At 38.6% G+C, this 27,771-nt stretch overlaps 1 protein-coding gene across 2 annotated transcripts in view; it reads left to right on the top strand.

The window, feature by feature from the left end:
* Nucleotides 1-27,771, top strand: part of UNC5C (unc-5 netrin receptor C) — a 357,621-nt gene that overhangs the window by 291,226 nt on the left and 38,624 nt on the right. For both annotated transcript variants that reach the window (XM_049630896.1, XM_049630897.1), the window contains 4 exons: nt 15,054-15,110; nt 17,127-17,318; nt 18,040-18,384; nt 21,233-21,320. In XM_049630896.1, the coding sequence (XP_049486853.1) occupies nt 15,054-15,110; nt 17,127-17,318; nt 18,040-18,384; nt 21,233-21,320 (682 nt within the window). The remainder of the gene's footprint in view (nt 1-15,053; nt 15,111-17,126; nt 17,319-18,039; nt 18,385-21,232; nt 21,321-27,771) is intronic.

The following is a 27,771-nucleotide window of genomic DNA, read 5'->3' as shown; positions in this document are numbered from 1 at the left end:
CAAAATAGTCATATTCAGTCACATTTCTTCCTTAATCATCTCCATCAATACAAATACCTTTGACTCAAAATATGTAGAAATATTAAGTAAAATATTAAAACTTAAAGGACATACATATACACACATATGGAGTGTCTGTATATGTGTGTGAGAGAGAATGAGTCAAGTTCAAAGGAAAGAGAAATCCTCAAAATAAAGTAGGAACTCAAAATGAGAGGGGTAACTGCATGAGTGGATACCAGAATAATCCAGAAGGACATTGGACAGGGGTGTGGATCCTAAGGATTGGGAGCTAGAGTCTTAGTTTTGGCACAGAGGCAGAGGCCCTGGGTTTGCAAAAGCCAGAGGCCAAGAGTTGAAAGCTAGAGCCCTAAATAAAGCTGGGTCGCATAAATGACTGCTCCCACCATGAAAAATAACTAGATTTTTTTTTACCCACCAGCCCAGGGAAGCCACAGGAAAATTCATGGCAGAGAAAATAAAAATTAAGACTTCACTTAAATAAAACCCATAGTAAAACCACAATCCTACACCCAGATCTGCCACGGAATCTAAGATACAATAGTACTAAAGGACTAAAAAACAAAAGATAAGTAATTAACATAATTGGTGAAATTTCTAGGGTACCAGCAGAAGCAAACAACAAGCCATTCTGTTGAGTTTTTCCCACAATCCAAGTGCATTGGTCTATGACAAAAGTAGCCCAAGCCTGAAAATGAGATTATAATACACAGTTTCACAGCACCCAAGGGAACAGTCTGCTGCAAGAGAGAGCATGCATCAGAGTTAAGTGAGTTAGTGTTCTCATAACATGGACACAGAACAACCTGAATGAGATTATAAAGTAAATAAAAGGAAAAACACAAACTGTATTTTTAAAAGGAATATAAGCACAAATGCAAGAATAGAATATGTAAAAAAGGGTAAACAGATTAGGGGGAAAATCAAAGGGAATGCCTAGAAAGGTAAACATAATTGAAAGTTAAAACTCAGGGGGAGGTTAAAAATCGGATCAGAGGCAACTTTAGATAAAGCTGAAGGGAAAATTAGTAAACTGGAATGAAGAGCTTATGAAACATCTCAGAATACAGGGAAGATAAAGTAAGTGATTTTATAAAAGAGAAGTAAAAACACATGTAAAATAGAATGAGAAAATCCAAATTGCTGAAGAAAACAAAATTAAAAAGCTTTTCAGACAATCAAGATGGAGAAGGCTTACTACTCACAAACTCTCACTGAGTAGACTACTAAAAATATTATAAAACAGAAATTGATTTTTTAAAAACAAGAGAGAGACCAATTAAGGGGCAGAAAATAAAATGAAAATAAGAAACTAAGTTATGGACAACATTAACACAGCATATGGGAAAGTGTGATCAAAGTTAAATGTTTCTAATTTCCATATAGTTAGATTCAAGTTTACCGGTTAAAATATTAATACTGACAGATAAAAGGTGAATTCGTAAATTCAAAATGAGACTTTTAAGGGCAGGAAATGAACAAGAAAAAAGAAAAAATACGGTAAATGAAAACAATAATTAAGATGGTGTCAGGGCGCCTGGGTGGCTCAGCTGGTTAAGCGTCCAACTTTGGCTCAGGTCATGATCTCGAGGTTCTGTGAGTTCAGACCCACATCGGGCTCTGTGCTGACAGCTCGGGGCCTGTAGCCTGCTTCTGATTCTGTGTCTCCCTCCCCTCAGCTCCTCCCCTGCTCACACTCTGTCTCTCTCTCAAAAATAAATAAAGATTTTTAAAAAAATTTAAAAAGAGACGGTATATACCAAGGATCATCATATATCAAGGGTAGTAATGTAGATGAATTAAATTTACCTGTTAAGGGGGCACCTGTGGCTTAGTTGGTGAAGCGTCCAACATTGGCTCAGGTCATGATCTTGTGGTTTGTGACTTTGAGCCCTGCCTTGGACTCTGTGCTGACAGCTCAGAGCCTGGAGCCTGCTTCGGATTCTGTGTCTCTCTCTCTGGCCCTCCCCCACTTGCACTGTCTCTCTCTCTCTCTCTCTCTCTCTCTCTCTCTCTCTCTCAAAAATAAATAAATAAACAAACATTAAAACAAAGTAAAAATAAATTTACTTGTTAATGGAAGTTCAAAATTGTAGTAGAAAATCTGGTTTTATACTGGATTATACTTAAATTCATAAAGATATGAAAGATAAGAAGTAGAACTTAGAGTATAGTTCAAACTTTATTTCAAAATGTTCAGTTAGGGGTGCCTGGATGGCTCAGTCAGTTAACATCCCGCTCTTGGCTTCAGCTCAGATCATGGTCTCAAAGTTTGTGGGTTCGAGCCCCGCATCAATTCCTCCTGGTGTGGAGCCTGCTTGGGATTCTCTGTCTTCTTCTCTCTCTGCACCTACCCTGCTTGCCCTCTCTCTCTCTCTCTCTCTCTCTGAAAATAAATAAATAAACATTAAAAATATATAGATAAATAAAATGTTCAGTCAATAGCGTTGACTATTTAATTGGGCTATTGTTGATTCACTTCCATCTCCCATTATTCCTAAATAATACATATCAGAGATTGGTTTTACTCATAGTTTTAATTTAGGTTTTTGTTTTTCTTAGACTCTATAGTTTTTAGAATGTTTAATTTTCTATTGAATAATTAATCACAAGTTTTCTAAATTGTTTCTCACATTCCTAGTTTTGTGTTTAAGACACTTTAGAAAATACATGTTTCCCCAATGCCAAATGAAATTGTTAATCAAAGTCTTTGAGGTTTCTTATAAGATTATTGAGTATTTTAAAGGTGTAACAATGCTAAATGTTAACAAATGTGTGAAGTGGAGTCTCTTATATTTTGTTAAATGGGAATATAAACTTTTATAATTATTTGGGGAAGCCACTTGACAATATGGGTTAAGAGCTGTTTATACCTTAGGGGGGCCTGGGTGGCTCAGTCGGTTAAGCATCGGACTTCAGGCTCAGGTCATGATCTCACATTTCTGTGGGTTCGAGCCCTGCATCAGGCTCTGTGCTGACAGCTCAGAGCCTGGAGCCTGCTTCAGATTCCACGTTTCCCTCTCTCTCTTCTCCTCTCCTGTTCACGCTCTGTCTCTCTCTCTCTCAAAAATAAGGGTGCCTGGGTGGCTCAGTGGTTGAGTGTCCGACTTCAGCTCAGGTCATGATCTCACAGTCCATGAGTTTGAGCCCCGCGTCGGGCTCTGGGCTGACAGCTCAGAGCCTGGAGCCTGCTTCGGATTCTGTGTCTCCCTCTCTCTCTGCCCCTCCCCCGCTCATGCTCTGTCTCTCTCACTCTCAAAAGAGAATAAATGTTAAACAAAAAAATTTTTTTAAATAAAATAAAATAAAAATAAAATAATAAAATAAATATTAAAAAAAATTATAAATTGTTTATACCCTTTGTTCCAGTAATCCTACTTTAATGAATACATTTTAAGCAATTAATATGAAAACCTAAGAAGATATATGCCAAATATATCAAATATATTACAAATTCCTTGTAATTTATTGTAAAAAAAAATGCAAACCCTGAAAATCCAGTATTAGAGCACTTACATAACATGGAATATCATACAGCCACTAAAATGTTCATGATGGCTTAACATGGAAAGGCAGAATATGGATTTATACATGCATGTAGTCATAACTATGTAAAAGTTAGCTCAGGAAAAAGATGAATAAAATGTATGCATTTATATTTAGCCAGTGAGATTACAGGTAATTTTTTTCTCTTTCAATGTGCTTTTTATTCACCATTTGCTTTATACTTGGCTTTTCATTATGTTTATAATTATAAATGATTTAAAAAAAAAAAAAGGTGTTGAAGATTGGCTAGACCAACTGCATGATCCTGGAAGCAGGAATCTTGGGATTTGAGATGTAGCAATATCACTGACTTGTCCTGGAAAATTGGTCCCCTTGCTTCAAATTAGATTCAATTCAAATTTGATTACCAAAATAGTATTTGCATAAAACACTCACATAAAACCCTAGTTGTATAAAACCCTGGGTGGCAAGAATTACTTATAGCCAGTAAATCAATTGCATAAATAAAAGGATTTCAAAGACATGGGGATTTGGAACTGAATTATAGTTTTGCATTATTTCCCAGTTGCCTATTATATACATATCACTCTGTCCTTGCAAGCACACTTATTCTTAAACTGTTTGATGAATTGGATTCATTATGTGATGCTGTGTAATTTCATTTGTGAAACAAGGTCATGGTCTTTAAGCAATTTCAGAAGCCCCACTCAATTTTTTAGGCCATCCATACACATTAGTTGATACTGAAGTGTAACGTATATCATGTATATGTTACACTGGATATACATTCATTGGGATGAAAAAGTAGTTCCTATCCTGGAGACCCTACATTCAAATTAAGAACTTCCAAAAATTGTGTTACTTCACTGGAATAAATTATTAAGGAAGACATCAGAATCAATTATTCCAGAAAGAAGTTGGACCTTTTTGGCTTATAAGCTCATTGTTCATTAAAAATAGATAAAAATTTTTTAAAAAAAGAAAAACTGGAGACCTTAGGTATGCTAAATGGTATGGATCATATCAAACAAGAAAGGGTAGACTTGGTGTGTTTTTCACCATTGAAAAAAACTAAACACACATGCTTCATATGAGAAATTTAACAGATTACACTCATTTTACTTAGTAATGCTATAGAATACTGTATGTTATTCATAAGGCAGTATTGGAAGGTCCATTGTGCTGTTTGCAAATATAGGTTTCTTTATACCATTTCTAAAATTATATAAAAGCAGCCCCTGGTTCTGCAGTACATTTTTGAAATGGGATTCATATAAAATGGTTTCAGACACAGAAAGAGAGACAGAGACAGAGACAGAGAGATTGAGAGAACACTGGACAAAGAGAAAGAAAAAGAAATACAGAAGAAGAAAAAAGCACTTGAAAATCTCCAAAAATGATAAGCCAATGACAATATTTACCTTTTAAGTTGAAATACAATTACTCTTAACTTTTATAATCTCTATAATAAATTTGTAGTAAGATCTACATTGTCATGGTTGACATATAATGCTTTAATCCATGCTTACCTCTTCCTTTAGAAAACAGCACTCCAGGGGCACCTGGGTGGCTCAGTCGGCTGAGCCTCTGACTTCTCTCAGATCGTGAACTCATGGTTCTGGGTTAGAGCCCCACATCAGGCTCTGCGCTGACAGCCCAGAGCCTAGAGAGCCTGCTTTTACATCTGTGTCTCCCTCTCTTTCTTTGCCCCTCCCACAATTATTCGCTCTCTCTCTCTCAAAAATACATAAATAAACATTTTAGAAAAGAAAAGAAAACAGCAATCCAAAACTATATATGCAGCTTGGTCCAGAAGTAGTGTTTTATATATCTATATTTATGAACATACTCCGATAATTACATGACAGGAGCTATGGACTTTAGTTTTTAATCCCATATGAAGATTGGAGTCCCACATCGGGATGTGTAACAGCTCAAATCTGAATTTAGAATTGCTTCTTCTTTCTGACGAGAGCTTATGGCACAGTAGACAAATTTAAAATAGCAATTTACAAATAAGAACTGCCTAGAATTGTGTCTGCACCAGTGAACTCCCTGACTTTGGGAAATTAAAATGTTATGCAGTCTGCAAATTTAGCACTTTCTACCCATTAAAAAATTTGCATGTAACACAGCTCTTCCATTAATTCTCACATACAGACAAAGTGGCAGAACTCTGTAAATTGTGGTGTGGACACACTGCATACCAGGACCTTCAGAATCCTAGGTGCATTTATTGTGGGGAAATACTTTACCTTACAAATAGTCTCTTTTTGACTTTAGAATGATGTGTTTATAACCGCCACGGCAGGCATTTGAGAAGGTACTAGTCAGTTTTCAGTGAGATTCTTGTCAACACAGCAATTTGATAGGAAAGCATAATGTGAGTGTCAGACAGTGAGTGCTTTTATCTACAGTTTGGAAGCAGTTGATGTCATAGCTGTGCTTGTATAATCCTTGATACGCGTGGTGTCCCAGCTGGCAAATAAATATTCTGTACGTGGACTAGCTGCCCAGCACAGTGCTCTGCCGTCTCCGGTGTCATGAGTGTGGTTTGCTTTAGCGTTTTTCCTTTCCGGTAAAACATTTTCCTGTTTTTGAAAGCAGGGATGTGGTTAGAAAGTTCAGCCCACAGAAACCTGCTGAACACCTGTGGGGACCCAAACAAATCAGTGGAAGAGGACAAGTGCAAGGTCTTCAGCTTCTAGGATGGAAAGGAAACTCCAAGGGAATCAAGAAGGGTGCCACGTTTCACGACCACAGCAAAGCGTAGATTCCTTCAAGGTCACGAAGGTCCAGAGCCAGGGCTTTTGCTTACGTTTTCCTTTTGCCTAAAAATCCAGCAGATAGAGTGATGTATACTACAGATCAGCCTCTTTGCTTCAGGACTCTTCCTCGTTTTACTTTTTCTGTCAGATGTGTCTCCCCTACCATAGATTACAGACAGCATCATCGCCTTTGAATTTGATAATTTATTCTTCTTCAGAAGCATTGATGAGCATAGGGTCTATTGCGTTAAAAACACTTAGGCAGCTGATCTGTGGGTTTGATTTTACTCAACTGCTGGGTGGAATTTCAGACGTTTCTTCTTCAACTACTGTGAGTCATGAGATAAGGCTTTTACATCCTGAGATGTTAATTCCCTGCTGTTCAATTTCAGAAGGGCGTGGTTGTTACCATAGGAACAGGACTGCAGATGAGTTTCTTGAGGCACTGTCCTGTAAGGCTGGGGGAGGGAATTACCACGGCAATTTAGATAACTGACATCAGTGATAAGCAAATGTTCTTTTCAATTTTTGTTGTCATGTCCTAGGATTTATGTATTCATTTATTTGGAGTTCCTTAAGCCCCTGTCAATAAATAAACCCTCAGAAGAGTGGTAAATTATAATAAATGACCATGAGTGTCTTTGACAGACCTGACCTCTGACATCATTAGTGCAGTCCTGATGGGCTTGCTAGATAAGAACCAACCTAAAAGGGAAAAAAACAAAATCTGGACATGTTTGTTTTGAATGGCCCTTGAGGTTTTTAATATGAACATTCGCATCAGAAGAAATGTGAGAAAAATCACATATCTTGGCTGTGTGTAAAGCCACTGGCAAAAATAAAGACCAAGCAGCCAGGTCAAGGAGAGGGAAGAACCCATGGGGAAAAAAGATTTTTCCAATGCTAGGATCGTAAAAATGAGGACAGAGCTTATGAAATGGTTTGGTATACTTCAGATACATAAATATGCTAAAACTAACTGGAAACTTGATGAATTAAAAACATGTACTTTTATAGAGCACACTTAATGATATTATAAACTACAATTGAGTTGCATCATATTTATAACTTTCATAATAGCCCCCCTGTAAGATATTAATTAATCCTCCATTCTAGTTAATCCTGGTGATGTCATAAAATCTATTTACATGTATTAAGGTCATAGAAGCAGCTCCATACTGAAATATATTGAAAAAATCTTGAGGGCAAGCAAGAACACCTTACAAAACTCCATCTATCTCCTTTTTGGCTAGAGATTTGATAGCAAATCTGAAGACAGAGTTTTAATTCCCAGACATCTACATCTAGGCTTTCCTTTTAGAGTGTTCCTTAAATCCGGCTCAGGGGTTCTCAAACTTTGGAGGGCATAAAAATTACTGAACCATTAAAAAAATTACTGCATCATATATATTTTAACTTCAAGAAATTTCAGAGTTAATTTTAATTTTATTCACTTTCCATCTAATGTACTGACTTCAGGCCCTGGCATAAGTTGCTTCTGACTCCAAGCTACTGGATCTGCTGACCAACCTAAAGCAAAATGACTTGTTTCAATTTAATTAAACTCAACATAAAAATATTTTAAAAATAACAATAACCTTACAAATAATAAAAACCTTACAACTATAACCTTACAAATAATAACCTTACAAATAACCTTACAAACCTTTGCTAATCCTCTAATAAGAACTCTATTTTGCAAAAGAAGAAATCGAGGCATAGAATTGAAACAGCCCACAGGTTAGCATAAGGGCCAAGGTAAGAACCCAAATCTGGCTCTGGTCGTACTAAACCTTTTTTTTCACATGGGCTCTTGGATGCTGGAAGCAGGTGGTTGTCAGCTTTTGTTGTTTTAAAATATGATTTTCTTCTGATGTGTAGTGTCCCTGCAATTATTGGTGTTTATTCCTTTTTCCTGTTGGCATCTTTTTGAAGGGAATGATGTTTCTTCTTTAAATATTTACTTATTGTAACATTTTGTGCCAAATACAATGTGATTATCATACATTAACAACTCCATCATTCTAGCATGGTTCTCCAACTACATCAGAGTCGAAACTCCCAAGTTCAGTGTGCCTCTTAGCTTGCCCCACTCTTGAAACAAAAGGTGTAGCCTGGAAGTTGCTTCATTTAGGCATGAAAATCTTATTTTAGCCTTTCTCATGAATATCGATGATAATGTTTCCAATGAAGAGGTGTTTTAGAGTTTAAATAATTAGCATTACCTCATTCAACAACTGAATTGCAAATTAATCCATGAACATATCAAGCCCTTTTCTATTACATCCTTGTCTCTTCTCATTTGAATTTACTAATTAATGCCTGGACAGTACTTACATAGACTGTTGAGGCTATTGCCGGAGAACTGGGATCTGCCCCTTGCTTTTCTGGTTCACCAGCCTTGTGATGTTAGGCAAGTCCCTTCACCACTTGATGCTCTGGCTCCTTAGTATGCAGGTAGAAAGGGGTTAGGATAGGAAATTCTAATCAATGATCTGTTTTAACTCCTGGGAGTTAGAAAGGGCATAGACTTGGGGTGCCTGGGTGGCTCAGTCAGTTGAGCATCCAACTTCGGCTCAGGTCATGATCTCACGGTTTGTGGGTTCGAGCCCTGCGTCGGGCTCTGTGTTGTAGGCTCAGAGCCTGGAGCCTGCTTCAATTCTGTGTCTCCCTCTCTCTCGGCCCCTTCCCCGCTCATGATCTGTCTCTCTCTGTCTCTCAAAAATGAATAAACGTTAAAAAAATTTTTTTAAAAAAGGGCATAGTCTTGATTTTGATGAATTTATTAAATCTGTCCGGTGATGCTCAGAGGTCCTGACATTTCTCACATCAGCATATTTGCTTGATAATTTTTCTCTTAGGATACTACTTATAAAAACAGTTTATATTATCTTTCTTAAAAAAAAACTAATCATAAATTCATCATCATTTTGGCTCTTGTCTATTATCTCGATCACATGAAAAGAAAATTTTTTAAAAGAGTAGAAAAATCAAAGCTGTTGCTGTTTATTTGAGAAATGAAGATTTATGTATAGTTTCTGGCTTTGTTTCTGAAATTTCCCAAATTTAAACACACCAAATAGGCTATGTTCAGACATATTATTACATGATTATGAGCCATGTACTTAAGGATAAGTACTTGATGTTACTTCCTACAGTATAAAACCAAGGAAAGTTCACTTCCTTTTTTAAGATACTTGGGCATGGGTTCTCATCTTTTATAATAGTTGGACATCAGCTGAAAAATATGGGCAACCCCACCTCTAGTTTAGAGGATGAGCTTGTGAGAATTAGAAAAAGTCACTCCTTCCCCAAGTCACTTTACCACCATCAGCTGGAAAACCGTTATATTAACAATCCATATCTACAGCCCACACAGCTGTGAATGGAGCCACGGAGAGTCTTACAATGCATAACTTGCACACTGTCCACATAATTGATGATTGAGTGGAAGCCAAATTTTAATCTCAACACTTCTGCTTACTTTAAAATATCACTTCTCACCTTTGGGACTCAGTTTCCTAATCTGAAAAAGGTTGGACTAAATAACCCCTAAAATGGTGTCTTGAGCAATTACAAGATGTTTCCTAGAATAAGGAGCATTTCATTAACTCTTCAAGACATCTAACTATTGGGACGCTTGGGTGGCTCAGACAGTTAAGCGTCCTGACTTCGGTTCAGGTCATGATCTCACAGCTTGTGGGTTCGAGCTTTGCATCGGGCTCTGTGCTGACAGCCCAGAGCCTGGAGCCTGCTTCGGATTCTATGTCTCCTTTCTCTCTGCCCCTCCCCATTCACGTGCTTTCTCTCTCTCTCTAACAAAAACAAATAAAAATTAAAAAAAAAAAAAAAAAAAGCATCCTACTCTTGCTTCGGTTTTCAAACTGTTTCCAACTTGCTTCAAGTTTCAGAATTCACTTAAAGTTTCTCTCCACAATCAGACTTCTTCTAATCTCTTTTCTCCCAGATCAGGAAAATCTCTCCATTGAAAGATCTATGTTCTTTAAAATTACATTTAACAAAAAGAAGGTCGTAGATCACGAGCATCTCCCATGGCGGAAGCACTGCTGTGGGGGTGTCTTCCCCTAGGTGCAGTTACTCGGGCTCCCACAACCAGTGGGGCAAGTCCTGCATCCTCCCCTGAGCCCGGGGCCTCTGCTCCATCTTTCAGTCCAAGACAGAAGGTTTTGGAAGTTGTTACCGATGGAGGTGAGTTTTGTTCCAGACAGTTCTTCTTTAGGCTGTTCCTCCCATTGCAGGACATTCAGTATCCTTGGCCCTCACTCACTAAATACCATAAACAACACCCTAATCATTATGACAACCAAAACATACCAGCCCTGCCCCGTTTCCAAACACCGCCCTCCCCCCCACTTTAGAAGTGGCACCACCTCTGGTTGAGAAATTGTTTTAGCATCAAGTTGCACTCTGGCCCTGGAAATTTGCCTCTGAAACATGCCACTGCATGGATGCCAGAAGCCACAAAGGCCATAAACCTCTTTCATAGGAGAGCATGAAAGACTATACAGTACTTTAAAAAGTGCATTGCTTATGGTTTCTCACAAAAACTGGGCTCTTTGTCTCTGGAATAACTAGGGAACCTGCAATTCAAACACATTCGCTAACGTCACTCATTAAATAATGGGCTGAGCTGACTCTACAAATAGAATCCCTTTAAGAACCTAGAGTCTTGGGGCGCCTGGGTGGCTCAGTCAGTTAAGCATCCAACTTTGGCTCAGGTCATGATCTCACAGTTGGTGGGTTCGAGCCCCACGTCGGACTCTGTGCTGACAGCTCAGAGCCTGGACCCTGCTTCAGATTCTGTGTCTCCCTCTCTCTGCCCCTCCCCCATTTGTGTGTGCGCGCGCGTGCGTGTGTGTGCTCACTTGCTCTCTGTCTCCTGCTCTCTCAAAAATAAATAAAAAATTTAAAAAAAATCTTTCTTAAAAAAAGAACCTAGAGTCTTACTGTTCCTACAGTGTACATCCTAATGACATTGATAGAGCTGTCATTTATCAATTGCTTGCAGTGTATCAGCCCTTTACAAGTCTCATTTCTCCTTTCCACAGTTCTGTGGGAGTAAGGATCCGTGTCCTCTTCCATGGATTAGAACACTGATACGTAGAGAAGTGAAACAGTTTGACCAAGCTCTCACAGCTAAGGAAACGGCAGAGCGAGGATGTAATCTGAAGTCCATGAGAATGAAAAGCTCCATTTCACTGCCTTGGCCAGCAGCTCCGGTGCCTTTTCAGATGGCCTTACTTTCAAGTAATAGGAAAGTTAACTGAAATCCCTAACTTATGAACCAGGCTGTTGATTGGGACACGAAAAACAATTATTTTGCACTGTGTTCTGCCAGAGATGTTATTTTTCATTATTGCTAGGACCGCTCTCAGCAGGGTCACCTCATTAGCCGAGGAAAATGTCCCCTGTTGCTCCGTGAGAGACGGATCAGATGGAGAAGCATAAAAACAAACTCTAGAAAGTGATTCTGTGTTCCCCTCGTTTAGGGGATGAAACAGTAATCCCCTTCTTTTCTGATTTCCAGCCTCCTAAGTGATGTTTTAGTTCTGTAGCTGCAGAAGTGTTCTGAAAAGGATGGAAAAAGTTTTATAGAGTTGCCTTCCAAAAACTCTTTATCAGTGTTTCCATAACAGAGTAAATCGGGGTGTTGAACCATTAGTGGGTATACTTAATGCTCTGGTCTGTTTTAAATTTCCCCATGTAGGAAAATAACAGTTTGGCTAGATTGGCCCTAAATGGCTATGAGGAATAACTAGTGGTGAGACTTTCATTTTTTTTCTTAATTTCTATTTTATTTTGGAACAACCTCAAAGCAAACACTTTATCAACTATATTGATACACCTATTGATAGACATCTCCCAAGCCACGTGTCATAGAAACCATCCATAAAGCCCTGTCACTTTGCTCCCTTTGCTCTCCATTACCTATAGGAAAACCAAAACAATCTTTTCAAAATTACATTTGATCATGGGATTTGTATTTCATTTAGGATAAAATCAAAATGCCTCATCCTGGCCCACCAGGCCTACAGGACTTGGCTACCCCTCACCCCTCTGAGCCTGCCTCCTCCCTTTTCCTTTCAATCGCTTCCCTCCACCCACTCCATTTTTTTAATGTTTACTTATTTTATTTTGAAAGACAGAGAGAGAGGAACAGAGAGAGAGGGAGAGAGAGGATCCCAAGCAGGCTGTGCACTGTCAGCACAGATCCCAACATGGGACTCGATCCCACAAACTGTGAGAACATGACCTGAACCGAAATCAAGAATCTGATGGTCAACTGACTGAGCCACCCAGGCACCCCTCCATTTTTATGTCAGGACTTCTGCATTCACGGCCCTTCTTTGAGGAGCATCAGTCCCTCATGATTTCAACTTGGCTGATTCTTTCTCACGTTCAAGTTTCAGCTCAAATCCCATTTCAACAAAAAATTGCTCCCTGAAATCCTAAGGTGGTCATCCCTTTATCTCCAATCACATGACATTCTTTTTTTCTATCTCTTAAAATAAATTTTTCAGCATTTGAGTTGATCTTATTTATTATTTTTACTTATTTTCCGCTAAACTAGAACACAAGCAGGGACATTTCCCATTTTTGTTTGTCATTGTACCCCGTGCCTAGAATAGAACCCAGTATATAATAGGCTTCAAGAGTATTTGTTAGGTGAATGAATGAATGAATGAATGAGTTCCAATTCTGTGCCTAGAATGAAATATAGTCCCAGATGAATGCCATAAATTACCAAAATATTTTTGAGTTGTCCAGCTCTACATAAATATGGGAAAGTTGAGATTAAAAGCAAAATTATAAAGTTCCTTATTTATTATTCCTTGGTCTGCTTTCAAAAACAGGCGTTCTGTTGGGAAGTAGAGGTAAAAGCCAAGGCAAACCCAGAACTGCCTCACAGGGAGAAATTTCAGACCATGTTATATCTCTGTTCTCCCTCTCTCAGATACAATTCTTCTGCGTACTCCAGCAGGCCCATGCTGATTGTGATCAAAATTTTCAAGATGAACAACGGACCATCCCCAGATATCCTATTTTACAGTTGTTGCCAGGCCCTCTAATCTGCAAGAAATGAATATTTTGACACCCCTCTCCTTAATACCTTCCCTACCAGAATGATGACATCAGTTACCTCCTCTCCTCTGCTAGCAGTGAACTCATATTGTCTTACATCTTTAGGTTTCAAAATAAATAACCTTTCTTCTAGTGCCTGTATATGTCCCAGATGTCCTTTTATTGAGTTCACAGAATACAAATGGAAAAAGGTTATTACTAGACAGAAGTGTTTAAAAATGAAAATCAAACCTAATACATGGACTCAGACAACTGGAATGAGAAATATAATATTTATAAAACTGAGTAGGAGGTTGCAATCATTGCTCTAAAATAAAGCATTAAAAATTAATTCAGAGCAAACTTGTCTGTGCTACAGCAAACCTCTCTTTCATTAAGGTAGCACGGCATGTTTCTCCTGAATTACTTCCCCAAATAGGTAAATAGCTTATAAGAGCTGAGTGTTCTGCAAACTACAGAAGATCTACCTAAGGCACGATTTAGAGTTACCTTTGGTATTAGAGCATTACAGACCTTTAATTTTGAGCAAATTAATTGTGATTCTTGCAGATTCTCTACAGTTTTTGCCCTTGAGCATTACTAGGAAGTTTAATTCGTGTCATCTTCATTTGATTAATCCAAATGGCGCTGTATCATTTGATCAATTCATATGTTATAGAATATTAAATATTAGGAAACTGGAGGTACCAGTTATAAGTTATACCTTTAAATTTTTACATATTAAAAGTTTTAAATTTGTATTCCACATTTTTAAAATGTTTCCCCAGCCTTCTTCTTGACATTATTTTTATCATCATCATCATCACCATCATCTTCCTTCATATCTTAGAATATACTCAAAAGAAAGAAAAATAAAAAAGGCTAGTGTTACCTGTGCATTTATTGTTGAGATGAGGTTTTTATTTTTCCCGATTTACACTATTCCTCTGAAGCCCTGAAATAAATAACCTTATAACCTCTAGGCCCTATTGATTTTTGAGTGATTTCAAATAAAAAGCATCCAGTTTCCGTTGCATTGAGAAACTGCTCAGTCCCTGGGCAAAACCTATTGGATTCCTATTAAACGGAGGAACAAGAAACAACCAAAAATCCAAAAGGTGGATTTGAGATGGAGGGAGGAAGGGTGGTCTCAGCTCAGCTCAGCTCAGCTCAGCAAATGGGTATTTAACCTTTGACCAATGATGACAGGTCTTCTTTAGTTCTATTAGACCAAGAGCAAGCTGTTATGATTAAATAAAAAAAAAAAAAAGAAAAAACTGCTTAGAGCCTTACTGAATATGTCCTGGGAATTAAAGCATATGGCAGGGATAAGGAAAAAAGATTTTCCTTATGCTAATGACCCTTGATGTCTGAAATAAATTAGATCCATTAGAGTTTATGCTCAATAAAAGAAAGACTTTAAGCACTCCAAAGTTAGTGACTCGAGACCAGTTTTGCTCTGAAATTCAATCTGCCTACTTATTAATTCTTGGTAAGGCTCCAGAGCAGACAGGAGATGCAAAATCATAATTCTGTACTGAACCAGAATTTTAAAGGACCACAGGTTTCTTTTCCTTTTCTTTTAATTAAACCATTTTTCATGCTTCTTATTTTGTTTCCCTCATTAATTTGATTTTGTTCCCATTTTTGTTTCATTTTTTTGTTCTTTTCAAGGTTTCCTTTATCCTATCTCAACTGAACAGCGAACCCAGAATGAATATGGATTTTCTTGTAAGTTTGATGTTTAGTTTTTATGTTGCTGAATAATCATTTAACGTTATTGCCCCCAGTTCAAGTTTACCTTTCTTTAGATCACAGATGTGCACACAGGAAATAGGCGCCTAATATATTCTAACATGAAAAACAAATTAGATTTTCACCACCGAGGAGAAGAAAGAAGGGTCATTTCAAGCCTCTGCCAGCTTTAAAATCTATCAGTCTACCATTCAAAGCTTCAGTCCCAATAGCTGACAAACCATATCATGAAATGTGCTGATCTAATAAAGGGCCGGGTTCAAATGCTAAAAAGTAAAGGGTTGAGAAAATGCAGATCTGTTGAGTTAGGAAGCACGAATGTTGGGTAAGTAATTACAGCCTGATAAAGTAAAACCCTAAGGATTTAGATGTAATGTTCTGGCTGGAGTTCAGAATACTGCTGCAGGACCTCAGATATTACCCAGCAGCAACGTCCGGTCAGCCCTTGGAAAGCAGTGCTCATACAACCAAGAGTGTTTGGGCTGTCACTAGAATTCTGGAAAGATCTGTCAATATTGACTTAGTTGATGGAAAAGTTGATATTCTGGAAACTTTGGGAAAGATAATAGTTAAAAAAGAAATGTCTCTCACATAGAGTATATTTAAACACAAAATGCTGAAAGAGAGCAGTTTCTAACAGGGAATCCCTTTAAACTGTCAACGTGTCAAAGAAACCGTGACACAAGAGTTTGGGTGAGCCACTGGCAATCTAAACGATGAGTCATTTCCCCTACATAAACTATGTGGCTGTGAGTCGTAGTGGACAGAATAGGGGCTCTTCAGCTTTTAGGAGGCCATGGGACTCACATATCTGAAAACTCCCTTCCTCCAAACTGCACGTGTATATAAAATTGAGCACAAAAAGGTTGTTCTTGACTATTTGCAATACCAGTGTAAAATCACCTCTTTTATAGTGAGTGGAGAAGCTTTGGTTACCTCTGCTGAAAATTTTTGTGGGTCACAAAATACTAAAAACAGAGACTTAAAGGTGTCTGTCGGGTTCTGGAAAGGTTTAATCTTGTTCATTTTGTTTCAGTTATCAGCTTCTATCACCTTTTGCAGTTGGAGCGAAGTATGTTCTATGCCCCCAAGGCAAGATGAACATTTACAGGAATTGCCCTCTTGCTTTACCCAGAAACAGATCTCCCGACCGATTGCACACTGTGTTGGTCAAATGCTCAATTGCCTTCTAGGGTAGTCTGACCTTTATGATCACTGAACCAGGCCTTTATCTTACTCTGCACCATACAGACATTTTGATTCGGTAACAAGTGGCTAAATGTAAATCGCTGACCAGAGACCATGAGACCCTCATAGTTCTCAGAGGTAATACTGAATCTGTATCAAAAGTCTGGTGTTATCAACAATGACCTCTGCTCTCCAAATCTTCTGAAAGCACATCTTTAAAATCCAATGTGTTTGCTCCTAGTATTTATTTTGCTTAGTTACATATACCGTTCTCACCCATCTGTTCACCGATTTAGGGGAAAGTGAGAAGAATGTTATTTGTGGGAAGTAACCTTTTGACTTGAATGATGCTTAAAAACATATTCTGATTCAATAAATATACAGATTCAGAACATGCCAGATATTTCTAACAGGATATTGATGTTTATTTTTTTAGAGAACTATCAGTGAATTCAAAGCAGCCTTCCAAACTTTTCCACCTGAAATTAGTAATGAACTTTTTTTCCCCTATGGGTTGGGATGGTTTTAGTTCCAGTTTCTTTTTATGCCTTCTAATAAATGGTCTGTTATGCTGCCCAATTTAAGATAGATTAGTGGGTGGGTAGATGCAGAGTGAGAAACGAAAAGAAATCAGAGATAATTTTCCACTGAAAGGCCACAGTCGTTTTATATAGCTTTTGAAATAGATTTGAAATTAACCTATAAAAAAGGCAATAAATGTCGGAAAAAATTACCGACAATATGTATGTGATCTGTGGGAAATTTCTCTAAGCAGTTGGTCCAATGTTTCCTTCTCCTCTCCAGCTGCTCCCGATTCAGATGATGTCGCTCTGTATGTTGGCATTGTGATAGCTGTGATAGTTTGCCTGGCCATTTCTGTAGTTGTGGCCCTATTTGTGTATCGCAAGAATCATCGTGACTTTGAGTCTGATATTATTGACTCTTCGGCGCTCAATGGAGGCTTTCAGCCTGTGAACATCAAGGCAGCGAGACAAGGTCAGTTAACGTTGCACTCCACACCTGTGATGTATGCATGTGACCAGCATCCCTGTGTGGTGCCAAAATCGCGGACTTTCAAGTCATGTAGTTTAGCCAGAGCATTAGCTCCATAAAGACATGGATTTGGGTCAACATTACTTCAGACAAAATCAGGGTCATTACTCTGTTGACTTCATTCATATAACAAACTAGAGGTGACAAGATGCACAAATCATTTTTTTGTCTTAACAGGTTTCTATGTCATACTTTTAAACTTTTACTTTAAAAGAATACACAGATTGGTTGACTGATTTCCTACATCCCCGTCCTTTTTTTTTTTTTTTTTTTTTTTGCCTTTTGACAATACAGCTTGCATAGCTATGAATATAGTGGTCTACAGATGACCTCAAATCCAGTATAGACAAGGAAAACTATTACCTAAGTCATTGAATGCAGATCACTGTCTTCGAATTCAATCTGTTGAAATAGCTAAATACCTTAGGAACAATGAGTAGACTTCAAGGCAAAATACAGAATGAACTCGTCTCCTAATTTGTAGCCAATAAAAAAATGGATTGTAGTTATCTCATTGCCCTGTTTTCAACAGAACCTTAGAGTCTAAACATCTCAAATATTCATTTGTTCATTTGTGTTTGGCTCAGAAAGTACCAAGGTGAGCCTGATTAGAAGTTACCTGAATGGAGAATGCAAATGGACTTCCTTTCTCTTTCTGACTCAGATCTCCTGGTGGTACCCCCAGACCTCACATCAGCTGCCGCCATGTACAGAGGACCTGTCTATGCCTTGCATGATGTCTCAGACAAAATCCCAATGACCAACTCTCCAATTCTGGATCCACTGCCCAACCTGAAAATCAAAGTGTACAACACTTCCGGTGCTGTCACCCCTCAAGATGACCTGTCTGAGTTTGCATCAAAGCTGTCTCCTCAGATGACCCAATCTTTGTTGGAGAATGAGGCGCTCAACGTGAAGAATCAGAGTCTAGCAAGGCAGACGGATCCATCCTGTACTGCATTTGGCACCTTCAACTCTCTCGGGGGTCACCTGATTGTTCCCAATTCAGGTAATTCCTAGAGGTTGAAATCACATAGATCTTGAGAACGTATGTTTGTACCCAAATCTTTTTTTTATCTGTTTGTTTTCATTAGGCCTGAAAAGTTAGTTGGAGCCTAATCTAACCCAAATCTACTTTTGATGTAGATCAACATTACTTCAGACAAAATCAGCGAAACCATTCATCTTCCTCCAGCCAACTCGGAAAACACTTCCTCTAGAAATATTATACTCACAACTTTCTGCCAAGATTTAATTTGGAACTGTCATTGACCTTCTTTTTAATAGAGCTTCAGAAGGCAACGGCAAGCCAGAAGTGCTCACCGTTGTCATCACACTTTAAAAGGACAAATTAATTAGAAAACATATTAGTTGGTTCACTTCCAATTTACTGTAGGAAGCAATACTTCAGAATACTAATTTTGAGATCAGAGAACATCATAGTAGACATCAAATCTTCATTTATTAACTTAACTCTTTATTATACAATCTTCCACCTCAAGGTATTTGTAAGGTACTCGCTCCCTCTTCTGATCAATCTCTCTGGAATCACAGCCTCATTATGTGTAGTGTGTATCTGTAGTATAATTGAGTTTTCAGCTTATTATTTAGTTACCTGCTTCTACAGCATAAGTGCCATAAAGGACTTCAATGGTAAATTTAAGTTAGTGACTGATAATGTTTGATTAATGTTTGATATTCATTTATCGGTATTAGCAATGGGTTTTTATCTATTGGCCATAAGAGGGTTAAGGGATTAGCTCTTTTGACAATACAGCAATAAGAAACAATTTGATTGACCTGAAGTCCTCATGTGGCATAAGAAAATAATATAATGTAAAAATAGCCATACAGCCAAATAATGTACAGAACCGATTGGTCTGCAGATCTGAATATGAACTCATCTTTGATTCTTTCTCTTATTCAGTCCCTTATTTCAATGCCTTGCCAGTTTGTCACACCATACCTTTAAAAGTATATTTTAATAAATTAAAATACTTACGGGAATCTCATTTTTCCTTTTATCTATACATTTTACATAGCTGAGATTATACGTTATATATGCTTTTTTTCGCCTTTTTCTCTTTAATTCTCATGCTATTGTATACTCTTTAAAATCATGATTTAAAATATATTTCTAAAAGTCTATCAGATGGATAGATCAAAATATGCTCTATTGTTTTTTATTGTTTAAACATTATATATTCTCAAGGCAGTTTTTTTTCATGATATTTGTTGGATTCTACCTTTCCTTCCCACTTTCACACCTGTCACTTTTTCATATATGAATTATTATAAAGGCTTCTTAAGTGGAAAGGAGGGAGGTTGCATGTATTAAATACTTTCTATGTCCTAAGCATTGGTGATTTACATACATTACTTTATAACAAGCTACCTAACTTGCATCAGGCATTATTCTTATCACTTTACATTCATAGCTTTATCTCATCCCTGTAACATAAAGGTACATTTTATTGCTCCCATTAGGAAAAATAAAAAACTACCAAGGGTTGGTAACCTCACATGTGGCCCTCCTGCTTCCACTGTGTGCTTCAGCAAACCATCCTGTCCCCTATTGTGACATTGCGCTTCCCACAGCACTGAGCTTTTATGTGACTTTCCTTCTCGAGAAGGCCGTGACTCAACATTTCCAACCGGTTACACAAACGCCTCTGAGTAACGATTCCTGCTGAACTCTCCATTCTTCATTCTTGAGACTTTCCAACATGGTCGGGCAAGTTTCCTTACTGCCCTGTGCTCATTTGGCATATTCCATTCCCTTGCTAATTAAAGTATAAATTACTCAAAGACAGGAACACTGTCTTTTACTTCGTGGCATTCACAGTACTGCCAAACACCATACTCACAGCGATGCTCCGTCAGTTTTTAGTGAGCTGAAAGTAAACTGCATTTATTGGAATAAAATCACAAAGACGGGTGTCTACAGGTTGTTGCCCACCCGGAATTATTCTTTGTGATGATCCCGCAGTGATGCAGGCCAGTGGTTCTTACAGTGTGTCCACGGGCATCTTACAGTGTGTCCACGGGCATCATGTCATTGGCATCACCCTACAGCTTTCTGGAAGTACAACTTCGGTAAGCCCTATAAGTCAAAAATGCCAGGATCCAGTAATCTGTGTTTTAGCAAGCACTGCAGGTGATTCTGATACAAGCTCAAATGGGAAAGAACTGCGATAGGCCCAGTGAATTTAGAACAAAGCGTGATCCCCTAGTCCTACAAAATGGTGTCCATTAGCAACTGAGTAAACACCCTCCTGACCTGCGTTGACTAAAAACTAGTCGTAGTTTGTCTGTTGTTTGTTCGTTTTCTAGAGTTATGTGTGATGAAAGAGGTTCTCCACCAATTATTATTCTGTTACGGAAAAACACTGATGCCGGCCAGATATTTCAGAAATAAGTGTTTTTTGATATTATTGAGGTTAGCATTTCCCTGACTTTGAATTTCGTGGGGATTTTTTTTTCTTAAATTAGAAACGATGCATCATTACAGCTGTTTGAAATTTTAAGAGCGGTTGTTGGTTTTCCCCTCATTTTACAAGGAAAACAACAGTGAAACCATCTGTCTATTCCTTAAATAAAACAAGAGTTTAAAAAATTACATCATTCCTTTGAGTAATTCCAGAACAGTTCAGAGGGAGCTGTGGTAACAAATAAGACCAATAAGGACAGAAAGCAGGGCAGCTATGAATATTTACATGTCTTTAGAGAAAAAGCAGGCTTGTAGCTGCATGGCCACAAAATCTCCTCATTCCCTTTCACTTGCTTCAAAGGCATTCTGTGAAGTTTCCTTTTGATTCATAGGTCTTATGTGACTGCTTTTCTCTTTTGCTATTCAGGAGTAAGCTTGCTGATTCCCGCTGGGGCCATTCCCCAAGGGAGAGTCTACGAAATGTATGTGACTGTACACAGGAAAGAAAATATGAGGTAAATATGCTTTTTCTGGTGCGCTTGACTTTATCAATGTCTGACCTGGAGGAGAATTGTGCAATAGAAAGAATAAACCCAACATGTCTCGAGTGCCCTGCTTCTAGCATACCCTTTTTTCCCTAGACCTATAAAACGTCGGCTTCTCTTTATCTTTGAAGCTTCAGACACTTGTGCAGATCTTGAGTATGGGCCGAAGGCCAGAGATCTTTTCTCAAGTGGACATGTGGCCATTATAGCTGGAAAAATGGCCAGAAATGTGATCCTTAGATTGTCTGGAGAGATGTGTGGATAGACACAGAGAATCAGCTTCATGTGGCCTGGCTCAGGAATCCACCCCATCCCCATTACAGGGTTAAAGGTCACAAAGATTAGAAAGTCCCTTAACCTCTGGCCTGTCACCCCCACGTCAGCCTAGCATTTTATTCTAACCTGCGGGTTCTTCTTTTTGTAACTCTCCCTAACTTAAGCCTTATCAGCCTCCTTTTTAGGTTTACCCTTATAAACTCCATATTGAGCCTTTCTAAATGCATCTAGGATTGACAGAAATTAGATTGAGTCAAAAGGCTTTGTTTTGAATGTATCATAGTCATAAAGATGAAGTTACTTTAAGTAAAAAATAACAAGAGGACTTTAAATGTCCTAAATTCAATTTTCAGTCTGGGCCTCTAACAAATCTAAGAATGGTCTCTCTTGGTTAGTTCCCACATAAAACGTATGTATTAAATAGTGCTTTAAGGTCTGACTGATTAATGCTTCTGAAGTACACTGAGATCTTAAAATAAGACTTTGTTGAAATGAAGATCCTTACATGTAATTATCATTGTTTTTCCCAAGGGGAAAGGCATCGGCTCTCCAGCCCTGAGCTCCAGATACAAAGCATGAGTGATAAATGTTGAACTAGTTTATCATTATAACACATTATACCTTTTGTCTTCCCTCTCTCATCCTCAGAAAAACACCCATTTTTAGTCTTGTTCTTCAAAAGCCGAAAAGCTCTTTTATCATGCTCTCAAGTAGAGATACTGGCGTTTATAATCCGGAGGACCCCCAACATTTTTTTCCTTGGGTGGTGTCCTTTCACCTACACAAGCACTAACCTAAGAAAATGATAAAGTTCCTTGAGCATTATTCATGCCTTAAATTTGAGCAACAGAAAATTACTAAAAGGCTTGTATTTACTCACATCAAATATTCATTTTTTTTCATTCTCCATGCCAAGTAACATTCACAGACCCTGAGAGCGCCCTTCTGTTGCAACAGGAGAAATAAAGATCAGCAAACTCTAAGATCCCTTTATGTACTTTTTTCTTCTTTCTCTTGTCCTAAGTCAAGGTTTGCACTAAGTACATCCATCACTCAAGGCCTTTGCCAACATGGACATTTTGTTTAAACAGAAATGAGGGGTGGCTTGTGCTTTATCTAAACTCCGAAGCAGTGAGGTGTCTGGGTCTCTTATTGTCCATGTAATCACCGCTATCTTCAGCTGCAAATCAGGCCTTAAGGGGTGCTGCAGGGACGCGCTGAGGCTGAAAGATGTGTGCATTGTGTGACTTGTGTGGTTTTCCTTCCCATGGTGTGGTCAGCACCCTGGCAAGAATAATTGTGCATATGAGATGAAAGAAAGAGAAAACAAAAAATTGATAAAGCTAGACACTTCTGCTTTGAGTTTTCCTTTTCCTTCGACTCAAAAGAAAAGGAAAAACTATAAATCATTTCTTGCCACCCGTACTGCCTGAAGTTAGGTGCAGAGAGAATTACTCTGTTCAACTTGGTGTGCATCAGAGAAGTTCTGTTTATATAAATGAAGCTAGAGAAACCTCAAGATCTCAAAAGAAAACATGCAAGAGAGACCATGAAACAAGGAACAAACACAAGAAGATGACTGTGTCAAATAATGAGCAGTTCTTCTCGTCACTTATTTTCCATCGTTTAGGATATATTAATAATAGACTACATGGTACCATTTATTCACCATACTTTAACTTTCATTTATTTCTGCACTGCAACCCTGTGATGAGTTCCAATTTAAAGATCGAAAAACTAGGGCTCGGGGAAATCAAGTCACAGAGCCAATTTTTTCCCAGTCAAAAGCCGAGGGACGGCCGAATTCTCAGGCAGGTGATCTCACCGCGAAGCTTTTCTGCTCTGTCCCATGCCATCCCTCTTTTACAGATAGCACCAAGACACTGCACCGGGCCTCTGCTTCTTACTGTGGTACAGTCTCACACACAGTTTCTTTCTGCTGCTCCCTGAAGACCCTTTCTGCCCTCACACGATCGGAGACAGAACTTCTAACAGGGAAGACATTGGGAGGGCATCAGGAGCTATGAATGTTCCTTCAAGTCATTTATAGGACAAGTTTGATCATTTTTCTCCATTTTCTTTCTCCCTGATTTCCCTTTATTGCATCCCAAACTGGGGATTTTTCCAGCTGGATGTTTTCCAGCTGGTCATCTGCTGATGTGAACTGTCTAAAGGGAGGCGTGAACTTAATTACGTGTGGCAGAGTGGATATGACAAGGGGGCCTTATCATTACTGAATGTGCTCTAAGAGAAAACCCTGAATGGCAGATGAGCAGCCCAAATGAGCTGCAGCAATGGGACATGCTGTCTCTGACAAGGGAGCAAAGCTGTAAGGGCGTGCTCATGATTTCTACCTCTCCAGCTTTACACATCTCGGAAGACACCACAAAGCGTCTGTTTCCCCTGTGGATACAATTTCCATGATTAATGGCACTAATGTGGACCTTTTTGCCTTGTTTCCAGTAGTAGTTAAAAAAAAAAAAATGAGTCTGACTCAGACTGAAATTTTGCTCTTTGTCATTTCTTATTGAAAAATAATTGGAATTAAAAATATCAATGTTAATTGCCCTTTTCTCTGTATTCTGCCCTTGCTTAGCAATACTCTCAAAAGGCCAGAAAGTCAACTTAGACATTCCACATATGAAGGTAAAAAGAACTTTTTTGGGAAACCATGGGGAGCCATGGAAGGTCTCTGAGCAGCCAAGCAATAAGAGAATAACAGTGCGTTTTAAAGATTGATCTGGTGAGGTAGGCTGGATGAGTTAGTTGGTGGAGGGAACAGGAAGACTCCCCGTAGGCCGGCTGCCTGGTTGGGCTATGGCAATAAACTAGGTGTGAAAGGGGAAGGGAAGAACCAGGCCTGAGTCTGGAGGATGGAAAGTGAAATATATTTCAGAAAGAAGATTTCACCACCGGTTAGAAGTGTCACAAAAGAGTAATGAAACACAAAGGATAGGTGTAGGAACCAAGCCTTGGGCACTGGGAAAATTGTGAGTGCAAGTGGTTCAAGGAGGAAGGACAAATTCTGAGCTAAATGTGGGCAGTGTGCGCGGGTAGGGATATGGGATTCACGCCGGAGATGTGGATGGGGAGTCACCAGTGGGTGGATCCTCTGAGGGTTAAAAATGCAGAGGCAGAAAGTAGAGACCAGGGGAAAGAGCTTCAGGAAATATTCCTATTAAAGTTTGGATGTGATGAGCAAAACGAAATAGAACGTGGAAGGAAAAGGCAGATCAACACAGAGTTTACATCTGGTGTGGTGCTTCTACTGAGTGGCTATGCAATGAATATTTTTCAATGAAAGAATGAATGACTGGAAGTATTATAGAACAATCAAACGTAAAGAGATGTTCAAGATGAAAGAAGTGGTTGACATAGGTATACGTAAAATTAAAATGTACAGAAAAAGAAGAATAAAAGAAATCATTGGGGCACCTGGGTGGTTCAGTCAGTTAAGCGTCTGACTCTTGGTTTCAGCTCAGGTCATGATCTCACAGTTCAGTTCGTAGGTTCAAGCCCCACATCAGGTTCTGCCCTGAAAGTGTGGAGCCTCCTTGGGATTTCTCTCTCGCTCTCTCTCCCTGCCCCTCCCCAGCTTGCCCTCTCTCTTTCTCATAAATAAATAAATAAACAAACAAACAAAAAATTTAAAAAAAAAGAAGAAGAAATCATTGGGTTTGTCAACTGCAGGACGTTGGCGTAAGAAGAGTTCAAGGTGCGAGTTAGTGGTGAGGCAATGTAAACTATCTATCATATATAGGTACTGAATATAAATAATAAAGTAGTATGTTAGGATAGTGGGCCAAAATTCTCTTATGTAAGTAACCATATAGCAGAAAGTTTTGATTTATTTTAACATGTTTTTGGAAGTTGGTAAAACAGTATTTGACATTATTATTTCTCAGTGGAACTCAATGACATTCCTCTTTTGAGTCCTCAAGTCCTTATTTGAGCATACAGCCATATAAAAGGCTACAGGTATAGGGGGAAGAGAGTGGAGTGCAGGCATATGTAAATCTTATTTTCTCACTGCTCTCCACGGTGTTCATATACTGCAATCTTACTTATAAAGAAATGATTTCAGGTGATTTATGAAAATACAGTCTTTTCAACGGGAGGGAAAAAAAAACTTGTAAATAAGTAGATTGAGAAAATGAGAAAAATTAAGATTTGAAAAGATAACAAAGTCAGGTAAGCAGTTAAAGTATAAAACATTTGGTGCAATTCCCAGCATATTTCCTGGTAATAGGTCATGAATTTACTATTCCAAACCTTTCAAGAGGGGAATGTGGTAAGTGATAAAATCCATGTGTCCATGAGGAAAAAATATGCCCAAGAGAAGCTCAATTATTTCTCCCTTCATTCCACATAAAGAAGACATTTTTTGTTAATACAATTAACAACATCCTTAAATTGAAATAGCAGTGAGTTTTCATAGGACTCCTGGTAGTGTCCCTCAATGTAAGTAGATGGTATAAGGCCCAACTATAAATTCAGTAAAATAATTCCACAAGGACTCATCAATTCAGTCAGAGCACGATACTTAGCTGTTGTGGCTTAATCCAGGGATAGATTCTGGCTTGTCTGGGGAAATGGTGGCACGCCCTTCAGAGTGGCTTCCATAAATATTTTTTTTTGCTCAATTGAGCTTTTGATAGCAAGTGAGTTAGATATTCCCTGTCAGATACCTAGAGTGCAAATATTTCAAGTTGCCAGTTATATGTGAAACCGTGTGCTTCAAAAGGCAGCTGAGCCTCGGGTGGGGAGGGGGGGAGGGTGGCGGTGGGATTGTCATCCTGAGGGACCTGACAAAAGACATGCATGTTACTAGAAAGCATCTTGTCTCCACACAGAGGTGGATGGAGACAGATTCTCTTCAAGAAGTAATTTTAGGCTTGCTCTTGCAAATAGACCAAAAAAAGGCTCAAGGCCCTGAACCCTGATAAGTAACCCAAAATATACCACTGTGTGAAAGAAACCAAATCACTTGTGTTTGAAATCTAGCTTTGCCTGTTACTAGTTTTGAGGCCATAGGCAAGTGTGTGAATGTCTCCAGATTTCAATTTTTCTCTTGTGGAAAAAGAAGTAATACACATACTTATCCTGATTCCCTTGCAGGTGTGCCATGAGCAGCAAATGCAATTGCTTTTATGAAAGTTTTCTAAATTGTGCACTTCTGTGTAGGAGAAGTTCTCCTCACGGGTAACAGCAAGCAAAGGATGAGAAAATCTCTCTGACAGGAAACTAAAACACTTCTCTGAGGGCTTTGTCCTAGAGGCTTCAGAACCCATCCAGCATTTCCTATGATAGTATCCTCACTGGACTTTGAAAAGCCTTTGAAACTTTAATTATTGTTCATTACTAAATTTCTACTTAATTGCTGCTTCTGCAGCTAATTTTTGCTTTGTGCTCATTTCCATGTCATCTGCCGTTAATATTTATAGAATGTTTACTAAATATCTCAGATAACTCATGAGACATATAGGAGTGAAGCCCGTTGCAAAAAAACATGGATCAGGCTTATTTATATTTAATTTCTACTAGCTTTGTTTTATGTATTGTAATATTCGTGCTTAATGTGGATTTAAACACTCTGACCTTTGGTTTCACAGAGTTAAATCTTAATCTTCCCTCAATCACTCCTTCCATATAGGCTTGGAAATGTTTCCAATTTCAACACTGCTTCTTTCATCTTGAAAACGAAAAGATTCTTATCATTATTTCTTCTTTGTTTTTCATTCCCTGTTATGGATTCCGCTTCACCACTTCCCTATTCATTACATCCTTGCACCTCACTGGGTTAATAAATTCTTTTGACACCTACTGCCCCTTCCTTCCCTTGCTATCCCTCCCTCAAGAATGGTGCCCATCAATATTGCATGCCAGGGGTGTGCTTAGAGAGTACAGGTCTGACAGCTCCCCAACCCAGCAGGGAGGCTTCTCCCTTCTGTTCCAACTCAGTGATGAGAAGAACCCCTCCTCTTTCTGCCTCAAGCACCGGCTGCTAACAGCAGACTGAGGGGCAGATGTTTCCAATCTCCAACTATATAGCAAGGACCACTTGAAATGGATTCCACTTAAGTCTCCTTCCTTAAAAGTTTAATGCCCACTTCTCAAGGTACACTTGTGACCAAAAGGTAAGAGT

This window comes from Panthera uncia, chromosome B1, assembly GCF_023721935.1.
Source record: "Panthera uncia isolate 11264 chromosome B1, Puncia_PCG_1.0, whole genome shotgun sequence".
Taxonomy (NCBI): Eukaryota; Metazoa; Chordata; class Mammalia; order Carnivora; family Felidae; genus Panthera; species Panthera uncia.
The sequence above is the reverse complement of the archived record's forward strand: the minus strand, read 5'-3'. Positions and strand labels throughout refer to the sequence as shown.